Here is a 20,344-nt window from a genome sequence, read left to right on the forward strand (position 1 = left end):
CCCAGTTCTACAGCAACTGTTCAAAGGTGCTTCCATTACCTAAGATGTCTGTTTCCATGCCAGGCGTGGTGGCACATGCCTTTAATCCCAGCACTTGGGAGGCAGAGGCAGGCGGATCTCTGTGAGTTCGAGGCCAGCCTGGTCTACAGAGTAAGTCCAGGCCAGCCAGGGCTCCACAGAGAAACTCTGTCTCGAAAAACCATTTCCTAGAAGCTGATTGCTTGAGAAAGGCAGATTTGAGATTCCAAAGGTAAGATCCTAGGCACTTCTGGCTCAGTGGGTAAAGATGCTTGCCATCAAGCCTGACAGCCTGAGTGTGGTCCTCAGAACCCACACGGTGGAGAGAACAGAGTCCCATAAACCAGCGGTCCTCAACCTTCCCAATGCTGAGACCCTTTAATACAGTTCTCATGTTGTGGTAACCCCCAGGCATAAAATTATTTTCATTTTCATTATTACTTCATAACTGTCTTTTGTTACTGTTATGACTTGTAATGTAAATATTTTTTGGAGATAGAGGTTTGCTGGAGGGGTTAGAATCTGCAGGTTGAGAACTGATGCTACTGTCCTGTGGCCTCTATCTATATGTGTGCTGTGGCATGCTCCCTCCCCATCATATAAAGATCCCCAGTGATTGAGAACTCTCATAGCCACTGCCTCAGAAGATCACTATTATGTATTACTATGGCTGACAATCAGGAAAGAATAGGGAAAAGAAAAAGGGCGCATCCCACTTAAAGAAGCCAGCAGCCTTCTTAGTTCAAGCAGCTCTCACAAACAAATGAGAAAGCACAGCCCTGCTGACTAGGAACATGTCTCTATTTGATTGAGGATGAATGTGTTTACACTTCTAAAAGAGAGGAAACACCTCTGCAGCAGGGAAGTCTGCACTTGTTAGCCCTAAAAAGGCATCAGACACTGTTTCCATCCTCTGCCAGTTTGAGTTGCAACATTGAATATCATTTAATGAATGATAGCCCTTGGGAAGCTAAGGCAGGATGTTGCAGGTTCGAATCCAACCTGGATTACTGAGGAAGAACCCGCCTCAGAAAACAGAGTAAGTTACTTTTCTACTGTCCATCATGATGGGCTCAAAGGGACAAGTGTGCCTGGTCTGTACGCCTGACAGCCAGAGTTCCGTCACTTACATGTTGATGGAGTCTGTTCTTGTAGGCGTAGGACTGTCCTTCATTTCCCTCACTGCCCCTTCAGCCTCTCCTTCCTGTAAAGGCAGAGGTGAGAAGGAATGAATACAACAGCTCTGCAGACAGATCCCCTTTCACAGGAGAAAGACAAGATACCACCTGAGGAAAATACTCTGCCTTTGTATGAGATATGATCTAAATTGGATCACTTAAGTGAAACACAAAACACCCCCTCTGAACATGCACATCCCGTCAGGATTATAAATATCTAAGCTAAGGCATGAAGGTCAGTCTCCTGTCATGGAACACACTCAACCCAACCCCAGAAACATGTGGCTTTGGCTTACAATGCAATGGTTTTGCCAAGCTGGCTGCCACTGTAAATTTGCCTGCACCACTGGCCTATTAGGGAACCAAAGCCTAAAGCCTAAGACTGGCAGCATTGTGAGCTGGTTATAGTCCAATACGATGATGGGATGAATCTTCACAAATGCACAAAGATGGTCAGGATGCTTTGGCTACCCTCTTCCTAAGCCATGGACAGACTTTTCCAGCTCACAGGGGCAAAGCGAAGCACATTTTCACTCACAATAGTCAGCCTGTAAGAGGCCTTGTTTAGAAACTTATGATAAAATGCCTGGGTTTCCTGACTTTTATCATCCATTTTCAGGACTAAAACTCTGTGTTTCAGTCATCTTTGGTCATAGAAAAGTATGTTCTTCAAATCCTCATTCTGGGCACTCTGAATGCACCTAAAATTTCTTTGCGGGTCACTTTCCAACTGGACTGATCTGTAAGGCAGAGTAAGGAGTCCCACACTAAATATTTCAGATCTATCTGGTACCCTAGGTGGCTTGCAAGCTGCTCTGCACTCCTTGGCTTTATCTACAAAGGACACTTCTCTCTTTAATCTCTTTTCCTCCATCAGATAGGAACTTGGACAAAGTGGAAATGACACTTCTAATACAAAGGCTTTTGTGCTGGTGTACTTGTCACCTTTACTTCAGGTATCTCTTAGCAGCACTGAAGGAAGAGGCCCCTCCAAGGCTGACTCACCCGCTTTTTTCTCTTATGGGGCTGAGTAAACCCAGATACCATCAAAAGAGACACCTCACAAAAGCTCAGGAGTCAGTTGGTCAATTTACTTATGTTGCACAGAACTTAATTTTGCTCACTCTGGCTTCAAATTCTGTTCTTAGAAGCTAAATCATGGCTTCTGGTAGGGAGGTAAAGACCAGATCCCCTCAACCTATGCCCAGAGTTGTTCTCTCTACTGGCCCCCTTAAATAGCTACTTTATTTATTTTGTTGTTTTGTTTTTTTGACACAGGGTTTCTCTGTGTAGCCTTGGCTGTCCTGGACTCACTTCATAGACCAGGCTGGCCCTTGAACTCACAGAGATCTGCCTCCCTGAGTGCTGGGATTACAGGCATGTGCCACCACACCCGGCTGTTTATTTTATTATTTATTGTATGCATGTACGTATTGGCGTGTGAATAAGTGTAGGTGAGTGCTGGTACCATCAGAGGCCAGAAGAAGGTGTCAGTGTTCTGGAGCTGGAGTTAAAGGCAGTTGGAGGTGAGCCACCCCATGTGGGTGCTGGGAACAGAACTCAGGTCCTGTGAAAGGGCAGTATCCATTCAACTGCTTAGTCATATCTCTAGGCGTCACATACCTCTTTTGGGACAAGGTTTCATGTATCCCAGGCCAGCCCTGACCTGGCTATATAGGAGAATGACCTTGAACTTCTGATCCTCCTGCCTCCACCTACCGAGTCCCAGGCATACAGGCTTATAATATTATGCCCAGTTTATGTGGTGCTGAAGTGAAACCCAGGGTTTCACCCATGAAGTGAGTTGCCAGGCTTATATGGCTAGTGTCACAGGCTCAAAGGAAACCCCAGTTCCCAACACTACAAAAGGCACAGTCCAGAAATGACAGCCTCGGTCCCGCTCACACTGGACTACAGAAGGATTTCTAGCAGTGAGGCAAAAGCTAACATTCCTCAGTAAGTTGCGAACTGGGATTCCTGGCTGCCAAAAGGATTCATTTCCCTTGCCTCTGGAAAGCAATGTTCTCCATTAACTATACCTGTAGTTGCATATCAAAGCCCATGCTGGTCTCCAGGCTCCTACAGTCCCCAGTAACAAGTACTATTTTAAGTCTCAGAGCTCCTCAGGCTTCCCTCCTCCCTCCCCTAAGCTCCCAGGCCTGTCCTAGCTCACCGGCTTCCCCCCCCCCCCCCCCCCCCCCCAACTCATACGACTTTCCATGATGCCCCTTCTCCTGCAGACAGCCCTGGCATGTCCACTCTGCTTCTTTTTCCTTTTGATCTGGACTCTTCCAGATGCCTCTGGATATTTTCTCATCTTACAATAAAAACCTCCACCCTAATAATGGAGTGGCCATTTCAATGTTGCTTTGCTGCATTCCTCACATACATCTAGGAAAGCCCTTGTCAGTCAGGATACACTTAAAAATAAACAACTTTCCAAGCTTCTCCCAGGGTTAACATCATCTGCTGCCTCTCAGATGAAGTGACGACTATTGTGAGTGAAAATGTGCTTCACTTTGCTCCTGTGAGCTGGAAAAGTCTCCATGGCTTAGAAAGAGTGTAGCCAAAGCGTCCTGACCATCTTTGTGCATTTGTGAAGATTCATTCCATCAGCTTACTGGACTATAACCAGCTCACAAATCCTGCCAGTTTTAGGCTTAGCCCTTCATTCCCTAACAGACCAATAGTGCAGGCAACCTTAGAATGGCATCTGGCTTGGCAAAACCTAAAAGCCAGTTTATCTCTGTTACATTGTTACTCCTCATTATTTGGCTTAGCTATTTGACAGCAAATTGTGGTAATTGTTTCATTACATCATTCTGATTCATTGTATCATTCTGAGGCTTTGAAGCTTGCTTCTTATGTCCAATTTGCAACAAGCACTCTTACCAACTGAGCTATACAACCAGTACTTGTGTTTTTTTTTAAATTTTTACAACCAGTACTTGTTTTCACTACAACATTAATTATTATTACCATTTGTATGTGTGTGAGAGTGTGTGGGTGTGTGGAAGTGCTTGTGCTAGGGAGCAGGTGCAGAGGTCAGATGACAGCTCTGTGAAGTCAGTGCTCCATCTACCTTTATGTGGGTTCCAGACACCAAACGCTGGTTGTTAGGCTTAAAGGGCAAATGCCCTCTCCTGATGAGCCATCTTTTCAGTTCCTCGTATCTTTAATTACCGTGGTTCCTCACTAGACTTTGGAAAGAGTCTATTACACTATTAAAAGCAGTTTAAGCGTTGGTGAGATGACTCAGCAGGTTGAGACACTTGCCACCAAGGCTGATGACCTGAGCTCAATTCCTTGCACCCACATTATAGGAGAGAATCAATTCCTGCCCCTTGTCCTCTATCTCCACACAGTGTTATGGCATTTTGTAAAGAATAATTTAAGCTGTTTAAAAATCATCCAATTTGATCACAAATCTGCTCACCTAAGTGAAACATTCAACACAACTGTGTCTCAAAAAAGAAGTTTATGCTTATGGTTTTTGTTTGGGACATTTTGTTTGTTTGTTTGTTTTCAGATCAGTCAGGAAAATGTTCAACTTGGGAGGACATGTCAAAAACAAGCTGAGTGATTGTGTGTGTGTGTGTGTGTGTGTGTGTGTGTAATTTTTTTTCATTTTAGCTAGGACAATCTTTGTTAGGCATCATGCTACACTTAAAAAAAATGGAAGCCCCTGGAATCTCCTCATAATTTGGATCGTCTGTGTTGACAACACATTGAGGTATTTTGTTTTACATGTCTTGGACATTTGCTTACAAAAATAACCACAATTCTTACAGCCATCCTGATCTCAACGAAAGAGTCTTCTGAGGAGCCGCTGGAGTTGAGTTTGAGCTGCAGCTCTGAGACAATGCCCAGCAGGTCCGCCTTTTCAGCCTGAAGGCGCATCACCTGGGTCTTCAGCTGCTCTACTTCCTGCTCCAAGTCGGCCCTGGGAAGCCTGAAGCCACCTGGGAGGTCCTGGGAAGACCAAGAACGAGACATGAGGCAAATACACAAATCAAACCAAAGGTCTGGCTGGCCAGCAAACTGGATGGCCAGACACCACAGACAATGTTATGTTCTCTCTCTCTTTTTCTCTTTGTGTCTTTCTCTGTGTCTGTGTCTCTCTCAGTGTCTCTGTCTCTGTCTCTCCCAAAGCAGGATATCCTGCAGCCCAGGCTGGCCTTGAACTCAGAGCTGAGGGTGACGCTGATCTTTGGAGCCTCCTACCTCTACCTTCCAAGTGCTGGGATTACGGATAAGCACTGCTAGGTCCATTTTTCTTTTGTATGTTGGGAGTGCACATGCATGCGGATATGCTCATGGTATGCATGTGTAAGTAAAGAAAACAACCTTGGATGTCTCTCCTCAAGTGCCATCCACTTTGTCCACCTTTTCTGTTTTTGTTTTATTTTGGAGACAGGGTCTCTTGTTGGCTTAGGACTTGCTAGGCCCAGGCTAGGCTGCCCAGTGAGCACCAGAACCTGCCTGTCTTTAAACCCCGGCACTGGGATTCTCCACACATACCCATATGCCTGGCCTTTTCATGTACACTTCCTTGGCTGAACTGCATGTCCAACCCCATGCCTGTTTTTAGAAAAGACAATTTTCTAACATCCCCATGCTTTCATCCTCCTTGTTATTTACGCTAGCTGCCAGGTGTGCTACTCTTTGCTGGTGCTCTGAGACTGACAAAAGTAAGTCCGGGAGGGACAAGAAGACAAAAGACCTTGAAGAGTTTTTTGTTGTTGTTGTTGTTGTTTTTAAAGTTAAATTTCAGCCTATATAGAAGCAAATATACATATTACTTAGTATTGCACATATGTGACATTTAAACACATGTGTTTCGAGTTCACTCTCTTGTAATTATCACATGTGACAGCAAAGGGGGAACAAGCCCGTTCAGATGGGGCGCTTTTTTTCTGGTGCACAGGGAAAACTGATCACGAGGAGAGTGATGCTGGAAGACACTGAAATACTGGCCTCAGTCTTCTTGGGTCCGAAGGGAAATGTGACACAGCACGTAGTCTCTTCTGTGCCCTTCCAGGCCTCCCTGGTTCTCTCCTCAGGAACCTCCAGAGCTCAATGCTTTACTCCTCTTTTCAAATCTTACGTGCAAATACTAAGGCATAACAAGCGCGCGCGCACACACACACACACACACACACAGTTTTGTCTTTTGAGTTAGTCTCTTTCTGTGTAACCCAGGCTGGCCAAGAAATCATGCAGTAGACTGGGCTAGCCTGGACCTCATGATCTTCCTGCCTCAGCTTCCCAAGTGTGGGAATTACAAGAAACATACCTGCTTCACACTTAAATGTCTTCAGAAAAGATTTTAAAGAAAAGTCTTAATTCTCCTCAGGAATTAATACCACAATTAAACACCACCTACAAATTCTCTAAGCAAGTCATCTAAATATGTGAAGCCAAACTTGCAGTCACCATCACCGAGCTGAGTTTTACTTAGTCTTTCCATTTCTTTGCTTTCTCTGACCACGGACCACATGGTCCGTAAAGTACTACGAATGAGTCTGACAATCCGTGACGCCACTGGAATATAGCTATCTACTGTGAATTAACCCTTGCTGGGAAGCCATCCAGGCCTCCCAGGAAAGCAGCTTACAGCAAACATGGAGTCAGGCTGCAAGGAGAGGTAAGAATCCCAAGTGATGGCACTTAGCAATGGCTCAGATGAAAGCAACAAATGTAATCAGCAGTGGTGGCGCACGCCTTTAATCCCAGCACTCGGGAGGCAGAAGCAGGTGGGTCTCTGAGTTCTAGGCTAGCCTGGTCTACAAAGGGAGTTCCAGGACATCCGGGGCTGCACAGAGAAACCCTGCCTCAAAAGAAACGCAAATAAACAACAACAAAAACCGGCAGAAAGGGGAGTCTTCATTAACCTGAAATAGGAAGTGCACGCAGCAAGGAGCACTGAGGACTTTGCCTTATCAGGAATCTTTACCCTTCACTTCTTGACGAGAGCCATTGATTTGGGGACGTTCAATAGGAATGTGGACTTTCTGGAAGGTAGTCTGGAATTTCACAAGGTCTGTACCATGATGCACCCCGGCATTGCTTTCAGCTTCTGACACCCCTTCTTTCTTTGCTGCTGCATCTCTCAAAAATCTGTCATGGTGTGAACCCCCACTTTCTGAGTATTTTCTCACTCTGATTGAGCAAACTTCCTATGGGATCTTTTTGAGGATGCACTGCTGTTCAGATAAATTAATTCTTGATAATGGAATTCCTGATTTGATTTAAACAATTTTAGAAGTTAAAAAGTTAATACAAACTTTACAGCTGCAGTAAATACTTTGGTGGACCTCCAGATGCCTCACTAGGAGACAGGCTTGAAATAGATTTGTGACTTCAGATAAGCTTTCACTCTAGAGATGGCACCACAAGTCCTGGTATGTTCCTTAAGCATGTACCAATTGGTTTAAATTTCCCTTGAACCCAAAATTTAATGTGGCAACCAAGAACTGTCTAAATTAAGTACAAACCTTAATGTCAAAAAATACAAAGTATTTGGTTGTATTTCCTTTCCCCCAACCCTTCCCCCGCCCCCCCGAAACAGGGTCTCTCTGTGTTAGCCTTGGCTGTCCTGGACTTGCTTTGTAGACCAGGTTGGCCTTGAACTCACTGCCTGCCTCTGCCTCCCGAGTGCTGGCATTAAAGGTGTGCACCAGCACACCCAGGAGGTCACTGTAATTCCTTATACCTTGTCAGCTTTGGCATAAAATACTGTCATTCTAAATGTACTTTGTATCTTGGGATGAAAGATGGATAAAATTATTGTCCTGAACTCACTATAAACTGATAGCTGGAAAATGTGTAGCCGGGTCTGTCCTAATCAAAAAGACACATATCTTGTTGTACCTCTTGGACCCTGTTAAGCTTTAGGCCTTGTCAACTTTTGTCATTCTGAACTATAAACGTATGTAATGGATGCATAGATAAGAAATTTTAATTTTAATGAAAAACCTGTTGCATTCATCTGTTTTTTGTGATTAATTGCCTTTTTTGACTATGAGGTAATTCTTTTTCTGAGGTAGAGAGCTTTGTCTCAGAAGTATAAAACTATGACCAAACAAAAAACACTGGTTGAAGCCCACCGGAATTCACTTCATCTCGAATTGTAAATATGTAAATATGTATAAAGGTATGTGTTTGCATGTAAATGTGACTGTCTGGTTTTTTTGTATACATGCTACATGAATGTATGTTAATTGTATGTATGTATGTGAGGAGCTCCTTTTGTATCATCCATTGAATATGTGTATGAATATGTACAGGCCTATATGTCTGATCATTTGTCTATGTGTACATACAGGTTGAGCCTGTGGAAATGGCCATAGCAGCTGGTCAGGAAAGAGGTTTTCCCAAGGGCAGCCTGTACTTGCTGTAATTTCTGCAGAGGAGATGCTAGCTGAAGTCAACATCATTGTCACATGTAAGCTCCTGGGAATTTGTTGGTTGAAATTTCTTGCTTCATTCATCTTTTGAGTGAATGTGCCTGCGTGGAACCTCTTTCTTTTCTCTCCTTTTCTCTTTAGTTCACAGAGGGCTAAGAGGCCTCCAGCCCTTAGCAATGGTCTGAGCCCAGCCCCAAGCAATTAGCTCTGATTGTGCCAGCCTCAGAGAGAGGATGATGGGCTGCGCTAAGCTGGCAAAGACCAATAAAAGTGTCTGTGAACAGGCCCCGCGCTCTTGTCAGTCTAATTAAGACCACCTGTTGTTAAGCAATAATGACATTAGATAAAGAGTGGCTCTGGGGGCAGGAAGACCAGAAACCTCAGGTGCCTCAGGTGCCCAGACCTTAAGTCTGGGGTTCAAACTCAAGTAGAACTACTTTTGAATTCCTCCATCAAACCTCTAGATAGATTAAGTCCCAAATAGATTAAATTTAGGTATAGAAAAAGAAATGCTTGTCTGGCTGGCCCCACATTCACTTGCCTGAACCTGCATTCACCTGACTCAGTCTTTCTTCCCTGGACATCAACAACTTCTCTCTACTTATATTTTATAGAATTCTTAAAGCCTTTTGTTGCTGTTATTTCTTCAATACTGGGGATTGGACCCTGGATCCTGTACATGCTAGGCAGGTAGGTGCTCTACCACTGAGCTATACCCCAGCCCTATCATATATGTATAGTGTATGCATGTACACATGTGTGTGGGTATGGAGGCCAGAGGCTGTGTCAGGATACTTTCCTCAATTGCTTCCCCACCATAGTTTTATTTATTTTAGTTGTACCTTATTTATTTGAGACACTGTGTCTCACTGAACCTGTCCCTCACAATTTCAGCTAGATTAACTAACTAGCCAGGGAGCCCTCTCCACGGCACACCTGGCTCTGTCCAGTGCTGGGTGGCAAACTCACATTGCCACACCTGGCTTTTGTTTTGTCTTTATTGTTCTTGTTTGTTTCTTTAAGACAGGGCCTTGCTATGTAGCCTAAGATGGCCTGGAACTCAGGCTAGACTCCAACTTGTGGCAGTCTTCCAGTTCTGGGATCATAGGTATATACTAGTTCATTACACATGGTCCTTGTATGGATTTTTAGATAGTAAACTTAACAAACAAACAGACAGACAAGCAAACACCCAGGCAGCGAGGCTTGGTGGCACATACCTATAATCCTAGAGCTTGGAAGGCAGAAGCAGGTGGGTCTCTGAGATCAAGGCCAGCCTGGTATACATATTGAGTTCTAGGACAGCCTGGGCTTGTTACATAGAGAAACTCTGTCCTGAAAAAAAAAATCAGCAAACAAAACTGAAACCAAAGTCTAAAACAGGGGGGCTCTGGGCAGGCTTCCATCTGTACCAATGAACACTGCAATAAAACACTGACTCACTATCTCAGTGTTCCTTTGGCCCCCATCAATATAGCTAAAGCCTTACCCATTTCTTTCCCCTCAACAGAGATCGTACATGATCCTTAAAGCCGCAATCAGTCTTTTCAGATCATGTAAAACACCAGCCTGTCTGAGCCATGGAAGGTTCTGATCTAGGCATAGTAAGATTCTACAGCCTTTGGGGAAGCTCAGGCAAGGGCAACACTGTAAGATCCTGCTGAAAGAGAAGGGGCGGGGAGGGAGGAGAACAGAGAGTAACTAGCATTTAGGAGTAATTCAATCATTGACAAAAAAAAAAAAATCCTGGCAAAATGTGCCTATTAGTTAGGCTTAATTTCTTAATTTCATTGTCTACCATTTTCTTTTTTTTAAAATTCTATTTTATTAATTTATTCATATTACATCTCGATTGTTAGCCCTTCCCCTGTTTCCTCCCATTCTTCCCTCCCTCCCATTTCTCCCCTTCTCCCCTTCCCTATGTCTGTGACTGAGGGAGACCTCCTTCCCCTATATATGCTCTCAGAATATCAAGTCTCTTCTTGGTAACTAGCTATCCTTCCTTTGAGTGCCACCAGGTCTCCCCATCTGGGGGACATGGTCAGAAAAGGGGCACCAGAGTTCGTGTGAGAGTCAGATCTCACTCTCCACTCAACGGTGGAGAGTATCATGTTCGTCGGCTAGGTCTTGGTAGGGGTTTGAAGCTTACTGCCTATATGCTCCTTGGCTGGTGCCTTAGTTTGAGGAGGACCCCAGGATCCAGATCTGCCTGTCATAAAGTTCTTCTTGTAGGTTTCCAGGACCCTGTGTGTCCTACTATTTCCTCTTTCTTCCATGCTACTCTTGCCTAAAGTCTCAATCGGATATCTTGTCCTCTGACCCACTTTCTAATTCTTGTGCCCCAAGTAAGTTCACCTAGACACTTCAATTGTCACAGTACACACACACACACACACACACACACACACACACACACACACACAGGATACATGCACTGTTCCCAGATAAGAGTGGATACAATGATCCATGCCAACTGCTGACATGAGTGCTCTACAGGAACTAATTCACTCAATCCTCAGACTCACTTAATAAATGAAGACAAAGAGTAACCAGTTAGAACAGAACCAAACCAGGAAGCCTCAGAGCCAAGGCTTACCCCAGGCCTTGGGCTCTATTCCATCTGATTTCTTAATCTCAGTGACACAGATAAGCAACTGCCTGTGAACTATAAAAGCCCAACTGCTCTGCTGGGGCGATAAAGAGCAGAGACCTCGGATAGACTACAACTGGTCAATGAAATGATTCCTAACGATATTCTGCTACACTCATAGATTGGTGCTTTGCCCCGTCGTCATCAGAGAGGCCACAGAGACCCATAGCCAAACATTAGGTACAGCTCAGGGAACCCCACGGAAGAGGGGGAGGGAGGATTATAGGAGCCCAAGGGGTCAAGGACACCAAGAGAATACTGTCCACAGAACCAACTAAGCAGGGCTCACAGGGGCCCACAGGTACTGAAGCAGTAACCACAAAGCCTGCGTGAGTCTGTGCTAGGTCCTCTGTGTGGAGCTGTGGTTGTTTAGCTTGGGTTTTTCTCTGGGACACCTAACAATGGGAGTGGGGGTATTTCTGAGTCTTTGGCTTGCTCTTGGGACACTTGTCCTCCTACTGGGGTGTCTTGTCCAGCCTTGGTGTCGGGGTTTGTGCCTGGTCTCATTGCTTTTTGTTATACAGTATTTGGTTGATATCCCTGAGAAGTCTGCTGTTCTCTGACGAGAAACAGTGGATCTGGGTGGGGCAGGGAGGAGTGGAGGGAGGGGAGGCTGGGGTCAGGAGGTATTGTATAAGAGAAGAATGAGTGAATGAGTTAATTAAAAAACATTCTACACCCAAACTTGGTAGAAGGGAAGGGAACAGCTTTAGCAAGTGTCTGAGGACCTGGCATAATAAGCTATGACATTAGAATCTCACATTATTAGGTTAATTTTCTTTTCCTAAATCATAAAGATCTCCCAGTTACCTGTGGAAAATCATAAATCCACTTATTTGGCCATAAAGAACCTGTATGAGAACTCTTTAAATTCCTCTTTGTTAGCCAGGCGTGGTGGCACACGCCTTTAATCCCAGCACTCGGGAGGCAGAGGCAGGTGGATCGCTGTGAGTTCGAGGCCAGCCTGGTCTACAAAGTGAGTCCAGGATGGCCAAGGCTACACAGAGAAACCCTGTCTCGAAAAACCAAAAAAAAAAAAAATCCTCTTTGTTTTATCATTGACATTCTCCATTCTTTGCCTGCACTAAACCCACAGCGGGTTCTCTCGCCCATCGCTAGCTCAAACCCACTATTACCATCTACCAGCTTTGGGCTCTTGCCATTGGCCTCATGGAAGACAGGCCTTTGTGTTTCCATGGACCCGTTTCCTTCGGCCTAAAGCTGGGCTGGTTGTGATGGTTAGCCTTGCCTGTCTGATGAAATAAGAACACACCTGGGAGATTTGCAAAGCCTGGCTCTCAGCATGTCTGGGATATGTGCCAGGCACGGCGACACACACTTGTAACCCCAGCACTCCGGAGGCAGAGGCAAGAGATTCAGTGGCTCAAGCCAGCCTGGGCTACATAGCAAGTTCCAGGCCAACCAGCCTACACAGCCAAACCCTTTCTCAGCTAAAGGAGTCCTGCGGGTGGGTCTGGGGGTTGGCCAGATTGATAAAGTGCACATCTTGCAAGTGCGAGGGCCTGGGTTTGATCTGCAGCATCCGTGTAAAAATTTTGGGTGCAGTGGTGCATGCTTGTAATCTGAGGCTTAATTGGTGAGCTTCAGGCCAGTGAAAGAGCTTGTCTTGAAAGAGGGAGGCTAGCCTTATCACGCTTTAAATCATCCGACATCATTTTCTTTCCATTACTTCTTGCTTGTTTTACTTCTCTGTTTCCATTTTTATGCATCCGCAGAAGATAAAATTCAGGGTAAATTCTCAGGAAAAATCATTAATAATCTGACACAGCCCAGTGCTCCGTCCTTCTGAAGGGCAAAGTGTGAGGTTTGGCAGGAAGTGGACAGTGGTGTCACCTAGATGAAGCCGCAGCATTGGAGAACCAGCTGGGAGCAAGCATGCCCTGGTTTGTCTTATGTTAAAATGTCTCTGACACGCATTCTTAGGGTGAATGAATCTCACAGGTCAACCAAAATGTAACCATTTTCCTCTCTAAGCATGGCAGCCTGCATATCATAATGGGGCACAGCTGAGTCATTTTAGCAGACCATAAAGGGAACAGTTACCACGTAACAAGATAACAAGGCCAAAAAGTAAACATCTCAAGGTCCACTTGTAGAATCTATTTTATATCAGGGATATAAACCACAAACGAACACTTGGGTGGTTCCAGGCAGAGGGCCACCTACCACTTTCAAGGACTATGAAACACAGGTTTATAACCTGAATATGGTTTTAGTTCTGGTTTTTTGAGATAGTGAGTCTCACATTACCCAGCCTGGCCTGGACTCACTAAGTAGTCCAGGCTCGCTCTGGCCTGGGCTCACTATGTAGTCCAGGCTGGCTCTGGGCTCTCAGGCCACCTGCCTCAGTCTCCACAGTGCTGGGATTACATTGTAGTTACATGTGTAACTGTATGTTCATGTGGGCATGTACACATGTGTGTGAAGGTGCACATGCATGTGGGGGTGTGTTATGGAGGCCAGAGATCGACATGGGCTGTCTTCCTAGATCACTCTCCATCTTATTTTTTGAGACAAGGTCTCACTGAACCTGACCCCCAGTGCTGAATTTACAGGCGCACACCTCCTATTCCAGAGTTTATATGAGGGTTGGAGATCAGGTCCTCGTGTTTGCACGGCAAGCACTTTACAGACTAAGCCGTTTCCTCAGCTTTGGCCTTACACATATCCCTCCCCAACAGAGAGTATGTGTGAACCATTCAATGTTTCCAGCAAAACCACACCAAGACCATGTAAAACACTAGTCCAGCCTGAACCATGGAAGGTTTTGATCTAATAGGTCAGACGAATGAGCTTCGACTGCTGTTGTATGACCTCCCAGATAGAAACATCCCTTCCTGCAGGAAAGCAAACAACTCAAAACAGCTTCGGGAAGTCCCTGAAACTGACCAAAATCACTAGTCCCTCCCTGACAAAGTAAGCAATAAAAGTTGAGTCCCCTTTAGAGAGAAGAAGGCTGAGTTGCGAAGACTCTGAGATGAAACCAGCTGCCTGGAAGAAGCAGAAACCGGTCGAGGTGGCTAGAAGAGGTTCTGACCGGAGCCACCTGGGAAGGACGCTGGACAACTTGTTGAGCTGCCTGCGGACTGTTCTGTGCGCTCCAGCTTTCCCAGCTTTTGTGAGCTGTCATCCATGCTGGGGTAGGCCTTGATGACGCAGCTGTCTTTGATTCATTTCTGATCTTGTAAGTAGCTCCTCACCCATACTCCTGTAAGTATCCCTAAAAAAAACTCATGGTTTGGGGCTGGAGAGCTGGGTCAGAGGTTAAGAGCACTGTCTGTTCTTCCAAAGGTCCTGAGTTCAGTTCCCAGTAACCACATGGTGGCTCACAACCATCTATAATGAGATCTGGTGCCCTCTTCTGGTGTGCAGGCCTACATGTAGGCAAAACACTGTATATGTAATGAACAAATCTTTAACAACAACAACAACAAAAAAAAAAACAAAAAAAAAAAAACCCAAACCCCCCCGAAAAAAAAAAACCCAAATCCCAACAAAACCTCATGGTTCACCAAGTTGGACTTTGGTGGTATCCATACTTTGGTTTGCTGTGAGTTCCCTATCCGGGAATGAGTAGCCTTGTGTGTAGTATCTCCTCAGGAAAAGTTTGGTCATACAACAGCTCTACATTCTAAGAATATAAAACTACAATGCCTCATGTACTCACTTCAGATGGCCTTTCTGGTTTCTCTCTCAGTCTTCCCAGCTCTTCCTTCAGTCTCTCGTTTTCGTGACTCAGGGCCTTGAGGCGCTCCTTGGCCTCTCTGCTCTGTGTCTCAAACAAATGGCGTTCTTCCTTCTGCTTCTCTGTCCAGGCCGAAAGTTCCTCAAATCGCCCTTTCATGGCTTGATTATTTAGCTTCATGGCTTCTGTTTGAGGTTCAGAGAGAGGAAGTCACCCACCAGGGAATGGATGGAATTTCATGAGTCAGCCCTCCTCTCTGGCCATTTCAATACTGTGGGGCTCAGGATCTAAGCATGTCCCAGTGGCCTGGAGGGGCGTGTCAGTAGGAAAAGACTGCGGTGATGTGAGCAGGGTTTGCTCACAGACAACCTAGAACATCACTGCTAGCGCTTAAAGGTCCAATAAGGCCAGGAATGGTGGCTCATAAGTACTCCCAGATGTGGGAGGCAAGAGGCAGGAAAGGAAAGTCTCAGGTACATAGTGAGCTGGAAGCCATCCAGGCCTACATGAGATTCTAGCTCAAAACAACAAAATCCCCCAAGTAAAACTGATGTGGGGAAATAAATTCCTATTAATGACTAGGAGTCCAGAAGGCTGAGGGCGGTCTTAATCATTCTTTGATTATAATGTCTGATCAGCCATGGCTAATCCCTCCATGGATAACAAAGTTTCACTATGTACAGAGCCCAGGATGGCCTTGAACTTGCTATGTAGCACATGGTAGCACTGAACTTGGAATCCCCTGCCTCTGTTCTGGAGCTAGGTTGCAGCACCATCATGCCTAGCTCAGAATGCTTTCTCCTGACAAGTAATATTTACAGCTAACTCTGTAATCACAGAGGTGCCCCCTCCCCCAGCCTCTTTCCTTTGAAATGGAGTAAATGTCACTATACTATTTCCTGAGCCAGAATGCTTTTTTGTTTTTGTTTTTTTGGCTAGTGATAAGGATTCATCCCAGAGCTGTGCCCTGCTAGGTAAGCTCTCTATTATTGATCGACACTCTCAGCCCCCAAACAGACTACTTTTTAGTCTGACCTGTGAACAGATGTACACAGAAAGCCTCTTAGCCCTGCCTGGAGTCTTGCTGTGCTGTTTCCGCACTAAGGGAAACAGGCTGAGAAAGGACCTCACTTACAAAGCCACCTTCAGAAGGGATTGTGTTTCCTGAGTGGCGAGTCCAGACGACAGCCCCGCTCACCTTTCAGCTGGTGGTTTTCAACCAGCAGTTCCTTCATTTGCTGAAGCATCTCTTCGGGGGTGAATGTGTCCAGGCTGGGGTGAACCATAGTGGGAGGTCCATTTCCTGGGGTCTCACAGGGGCTGTCCCCTTTCTCAGTCAGGCAGCTCAGGGGTTGTTGGGACATGGTGACAGGTCCTATGGAAAAGCCACAAGCTAAACATACAGTTGTCGCCAGTCTGCCACAGGCCCACAATTCCCCTAGTGATGGGCTGCAGTTATTCCCAAGGCTGCTGGCTTTCCCTCCAGTTGCACTGTGAAGACTTTCCCTTTAGCATCCAGGTACACTGCCCAACCTCACGGGACCACGCGTGGAAAGCGGCAGAGCTGGAAATAAGGGGTAGTGCAGGATGTGGTAGTGATCAGGGTAATATCTGTAGGCAAAGGATCACTACATAAATGCCCTGAAATCTCTAAGTTCAAATATCCTGATTTTGAGTGAATTGTTTGAGAGCTATTAAAATCTTCATAGTTGATACTTATTGAAAGCTACTGAATTCTGAATATTTTATATTTATTGAAAGCTATTAAAATCTCCATATTTTATCTTTGATTAAAAAGGAATGGAGCCAGGCAAGGTGGCACACGCCTTTAATCCCAGCACTTAGGGAAGCAGAGGCAAGTGGATCTCTGTGAGTTCAAGGCTAGCCAGGTCTACAAAGTGAGTCTAAGACAGCCAAGGCTGCAACAAGAGAAACCCTGTCTCGAAAAACTGGAAGAAAAAAAAAAAAAAAAAAAAAGAAAAAGAAAAGAAAAGAAAAAGAGGAGGGTAATGTTTGGTTTTGGCAATTCTTGGGCATAGTATGTGCTGACACCTCCAACAGACATGTCACTGGCTCCTCCTGACCTTCAGCTGAGGAAGCAGGGGTAGCAGCTCGCCCAAGGTCAGAAGTGGCACAAAGCAAGGCTGATGTGAAGACACTATCTTATAACACAAGAAAGTTGTGAGTAAATTTTTATTTTTATTGAAGCTTTGATACGATATTTATCAGTGCATACACATAAAACCCTAAAGCAGCTTGTATATCCTCCTGCATAGCCTAAGAATACTTCTATGTATATGGCTTTATTTCATAGACATGCCAATGAAGGCACATACATAAGAGTAAATGACAAATCCACCTCTTTATTACCTACTCAGGCAAACATGGACATCTTTCCAGTGACTGGCTACACACACATTTCAGGCAAAAAATTTACCTTTGCACTCCATGAAAATGATAGATACGCCCATCAAGAACGGCCCTGCTCTAAAAAGGCAAATGACTGAAGTCCAGAGAGATGCCTTAAAAAATATTATTTCTTACGCCCACAGAGATGGCCCAGTATTTAAAAGCACTCACTCTTCATTGGCTCCTAGCACCTAGCTCAAAATTGCCTGTAACTCCAGCTCTAGGGTACCTGAAGTCCTCTTCTGGCCTCCAGAGACACACATGTACACAGGGTATGTACTCACACAGACACATAAATTTTAAAAAACTTACAATTTTATCTCTAATAATTAATTATAAGATAATTTAAAATCCATCTATGCAATAAATAGTATCAAGTGTTGATACTCACCCTACAACTCTGATAAAGCAGAGAGCCACTGGTGCCACAAAAGACATGGGGCTTCTTCATCTGAGATGAAGAAGGCAGGTGGGCAGGTGTTGGTGAGTTCTCCCTCTCTCTCAATAGGAATTAAATCTAGAGCCTCAAGCATGGTAGGCAAGTGCTCTACCACTGAGCCACAGCCCCGGTACACAGTCATCATCATCAGCTTTTTCTTCCTCCTTTCCTTCTCTTCTTCTTCTTTTGTGTTTTTCAGACAGGGTTTCTCTGTGTAGCCTTGGCTGTCCTGGACTTACTCTGTAGACCAGGGTGGGCTCAAACTCACAGCGATCCACCTGCCTCTGCCTCCCTGAGTGCTGGGATTAAAGGCGTGTGCTACCATGCCTGGCCACAATCTTCCTTCCTTCTTTCTTTCTTTTGTTGTTGTTGTTGTTTTTTTTTTTTAAAGACAGGGTTTCTCTGTGTAATAGACTGTCCTGGAACTCTCTTTGTAGACCAGGATGGCCTTGAACTCACAGCAGTCTGCCTGCCTCTACGTCAGGAGTACTGGGGCTAAAGGCATGCACCACGTCTGGACCACAGTCTCAGACTGCCAGTTCCTCAGGATTTAGGTGCCTACGTGGCTCCAGTGAGTTGTAGTCCATTATACATGAAATCAGTCCCTCTTCTGACAGGCAGGAGAGCCACCCTTTCTGCCATGTAACCACGCCATACATCGGTATGTATGCTTAATACCTACATATGAAAGGAAGACCAGGTGCACAGGATGAGAGCTGCTCTCTGTGCCCTCGGGAGGCAGGGTCCTGGATCTCTGCAGGTTCTCTAGTCAAGGGTCAGGTGCACAGCTTCTAGACTGAAGAATTTGTAGGTAAATCCTAGCACTTGGGAGGCAGAGAAAGGTGGATCTCTGTGGGTTCAAGGTCAGCCTGGTCTACAAAGCAAGTCCAGGACAGCCAAGGCTACACAGAGAAACCCTCTCTTGGGGGAAAAAAAATCACAGCACTACCACTGACGGGGACTGCAGGCTGGCAGTGTTACTTAGCAAAACATCCCATGAAGCACATAGGGAGGATGGCAACTCCACAGAGGGAGAACACGGACACAGCATTGCTCACCTGCGAGCCTCTTGCATGGATGTAGGTTTGACCTAATTGAATTGATTTCAGATGCCTTCCCTACACCCTTCTTAGGAAACCCTTTCCCATAACATTCATGTTTTTCAGCTGAGTATGGTGGTGGACACCTATCCATTGCCTTAGGAGGCTGAGGCAGGAAGATCATGTGTTTCAGACGACTGTAGGCTACAGGGTGAAAACCTGCCCCTGCAAAGTCAGTCATGGGAGCTGAGGAGAAGATGGTCCAGGAGGGTCAAGTGCTCACTGTGAAACCATGAGGACTGGAGTTTGCATCCCCAGAGCCAATGTAAAGCCAGAGAGGCATGGCGGCCTCTTGTAATCCTAGCATCTGGGAGGCAGAGATGGGATCCTGAGAGCAAGCTGGACGGCAGGACTAGTTGGAAGGCTAGCTATGTAGCTCAGGCTAGCCTCAAACTGGTAAGCTCCTTATCTTAGCCTCCTTGGTGGTGATAACAGGCATGCCACTATAGTTGTGTCTAGCAGCAAGTTATCTCCCTATGAATTTATCAAAAGAAAAGGAAAGAAGTGTGTGTGTCGGGGTGGGGGGGGGGAATGCGGGTGGCAGAGCTGAGGAGGAGGAAGGGGTGAAGGGAGAAAGATGAGAACGGGAGGGAGAGGACCGTTCTGAAGACTGCTTAGCAGTGTCTCTTCCTTGACCTCCATCTGCAGCTTCACTAAACCTACAGATGCAACCACAGGAAAGCTGGCCTTGGTTCTCACAGTTCCATCAATAACTGGTCCAGGTTGCCCAGATGTTACAATACTGGGGGGGGTGGGGTGGGGAAAGTAGGGCTGTGCTAGGTGAGACAGTAAAAGAATCAGTTGTACCAACCGCCAAGTGTGTGGCCTTGGGCAGCTGACCTCCACAGGCAACTACTGACTCATCAGTAGATAGTGCTCCTCATGGTCCTCAGCTCAGCAACTCTAAAAGGGATGCATAACTAGAGAGGTCACAGTCCCACCTCCACCCTTCAACACCGGCATGCTCAGCATCCCTCACCCCAAACCCCTGCTAGTCCCGCCATTACACCAACCATTCTTATAAATACATACTCATCTAGTCACCTTGTCAAATGGGGTTAGGAAAATTAATTCTGTAGTTCAAATGTCATGTGAATAAGTAGCTAGCATATACGGCAGATGTGAGCATTCAAATACTACTGTTTACTAAAATCAGTTAAAGTAACAGTGAAAGACTCAAAAGACACTTCAGGATTTTTGGGTCCTTTAGAAGATACCAATTTGAATTATCACTATATGGTGCACACATGAAATATCTAATGGTAGAACATAGAGAACACTTAAATCTCAAAGTCTTTAAACATCTTTGTTCTTTCTATCTATCTATCTATCTATCTATCTATCTATCTATTGCCTGTGTGTGTATGAGAGGGAGAGAGCTCACATGCACACACCAGCGCACAATGACATTTTTTCTCTCTCCTTCCACAACCTG

General features: G+C 45.4%; 2 protein-coding genes across 3 annotated transcripts in view; both read right to left on the reverse strand.

Annotated features, from left to right (window-relative positions):
- Optn (optineurin) overlaps positions 1-16,366 on the reverse strand; it is a 37,459-nt gene extending 21,093 nt beyond the window's left edge. Inside the window, exons 1-4 of the mRNA XM_051151347.1 lie at positions 16,160-16,366; positions 14,944-15,146; positions 4,986-5,168; positions 1,149-1,222 (exon numbers count right to left, since the gene is read on the reverse strand). Of these exons, the coding sequence (XP_051007304.1) occupies positions 1,149-1,222; positions 4,986-5,168; positions 14,944-15,146; positions 16,160-16,325 (626 nt within the window). The 5' untranslated portion in view covers positions 16,326-16,366. The remainder of the gene's footprint in view (positions 1-1,148; positions 1,223-4,985; positions 5,169-14,943; positions 15,147-16,159) is intronic.
- Positions 1-20,344, reverse strand: part of Prpf18 (pre-mRNA processing factor 18) — an 807,949-nt gene that overhangs the window by 385,123 nt on the left and 402,482 nt on the right. Inside the window, exon 1 of one of the 2 annotated variants that reach the window (XM_051151337.1) lies at positions 11,481-11,490. The exons of the other annotated variant lie outside the window; for it this stretch is intronic. The gene's annotated coding sequence lies outside the window, so the exon portion shown is untranslated. Of the gene's footprint in view, positions 1-11,480; positions 11,491-20,344 lie in introns of those variants that run through there. 2 annotated transcript variants of the gene reach the window in all.

The sequence above is a fragment of the Acomys russatus genome, chromosome 9 (assembly GCF_903995435.1).
Source record: "Acomys russatus chromosome 9, mAcoRus1.1, whole genome shotgun sequence".
Lineage (NCBI taxonomy): Eukaryota > Metazoa > Chordata > Mammalia > Rodentia > Muridae > Acomys > Acomys russatus.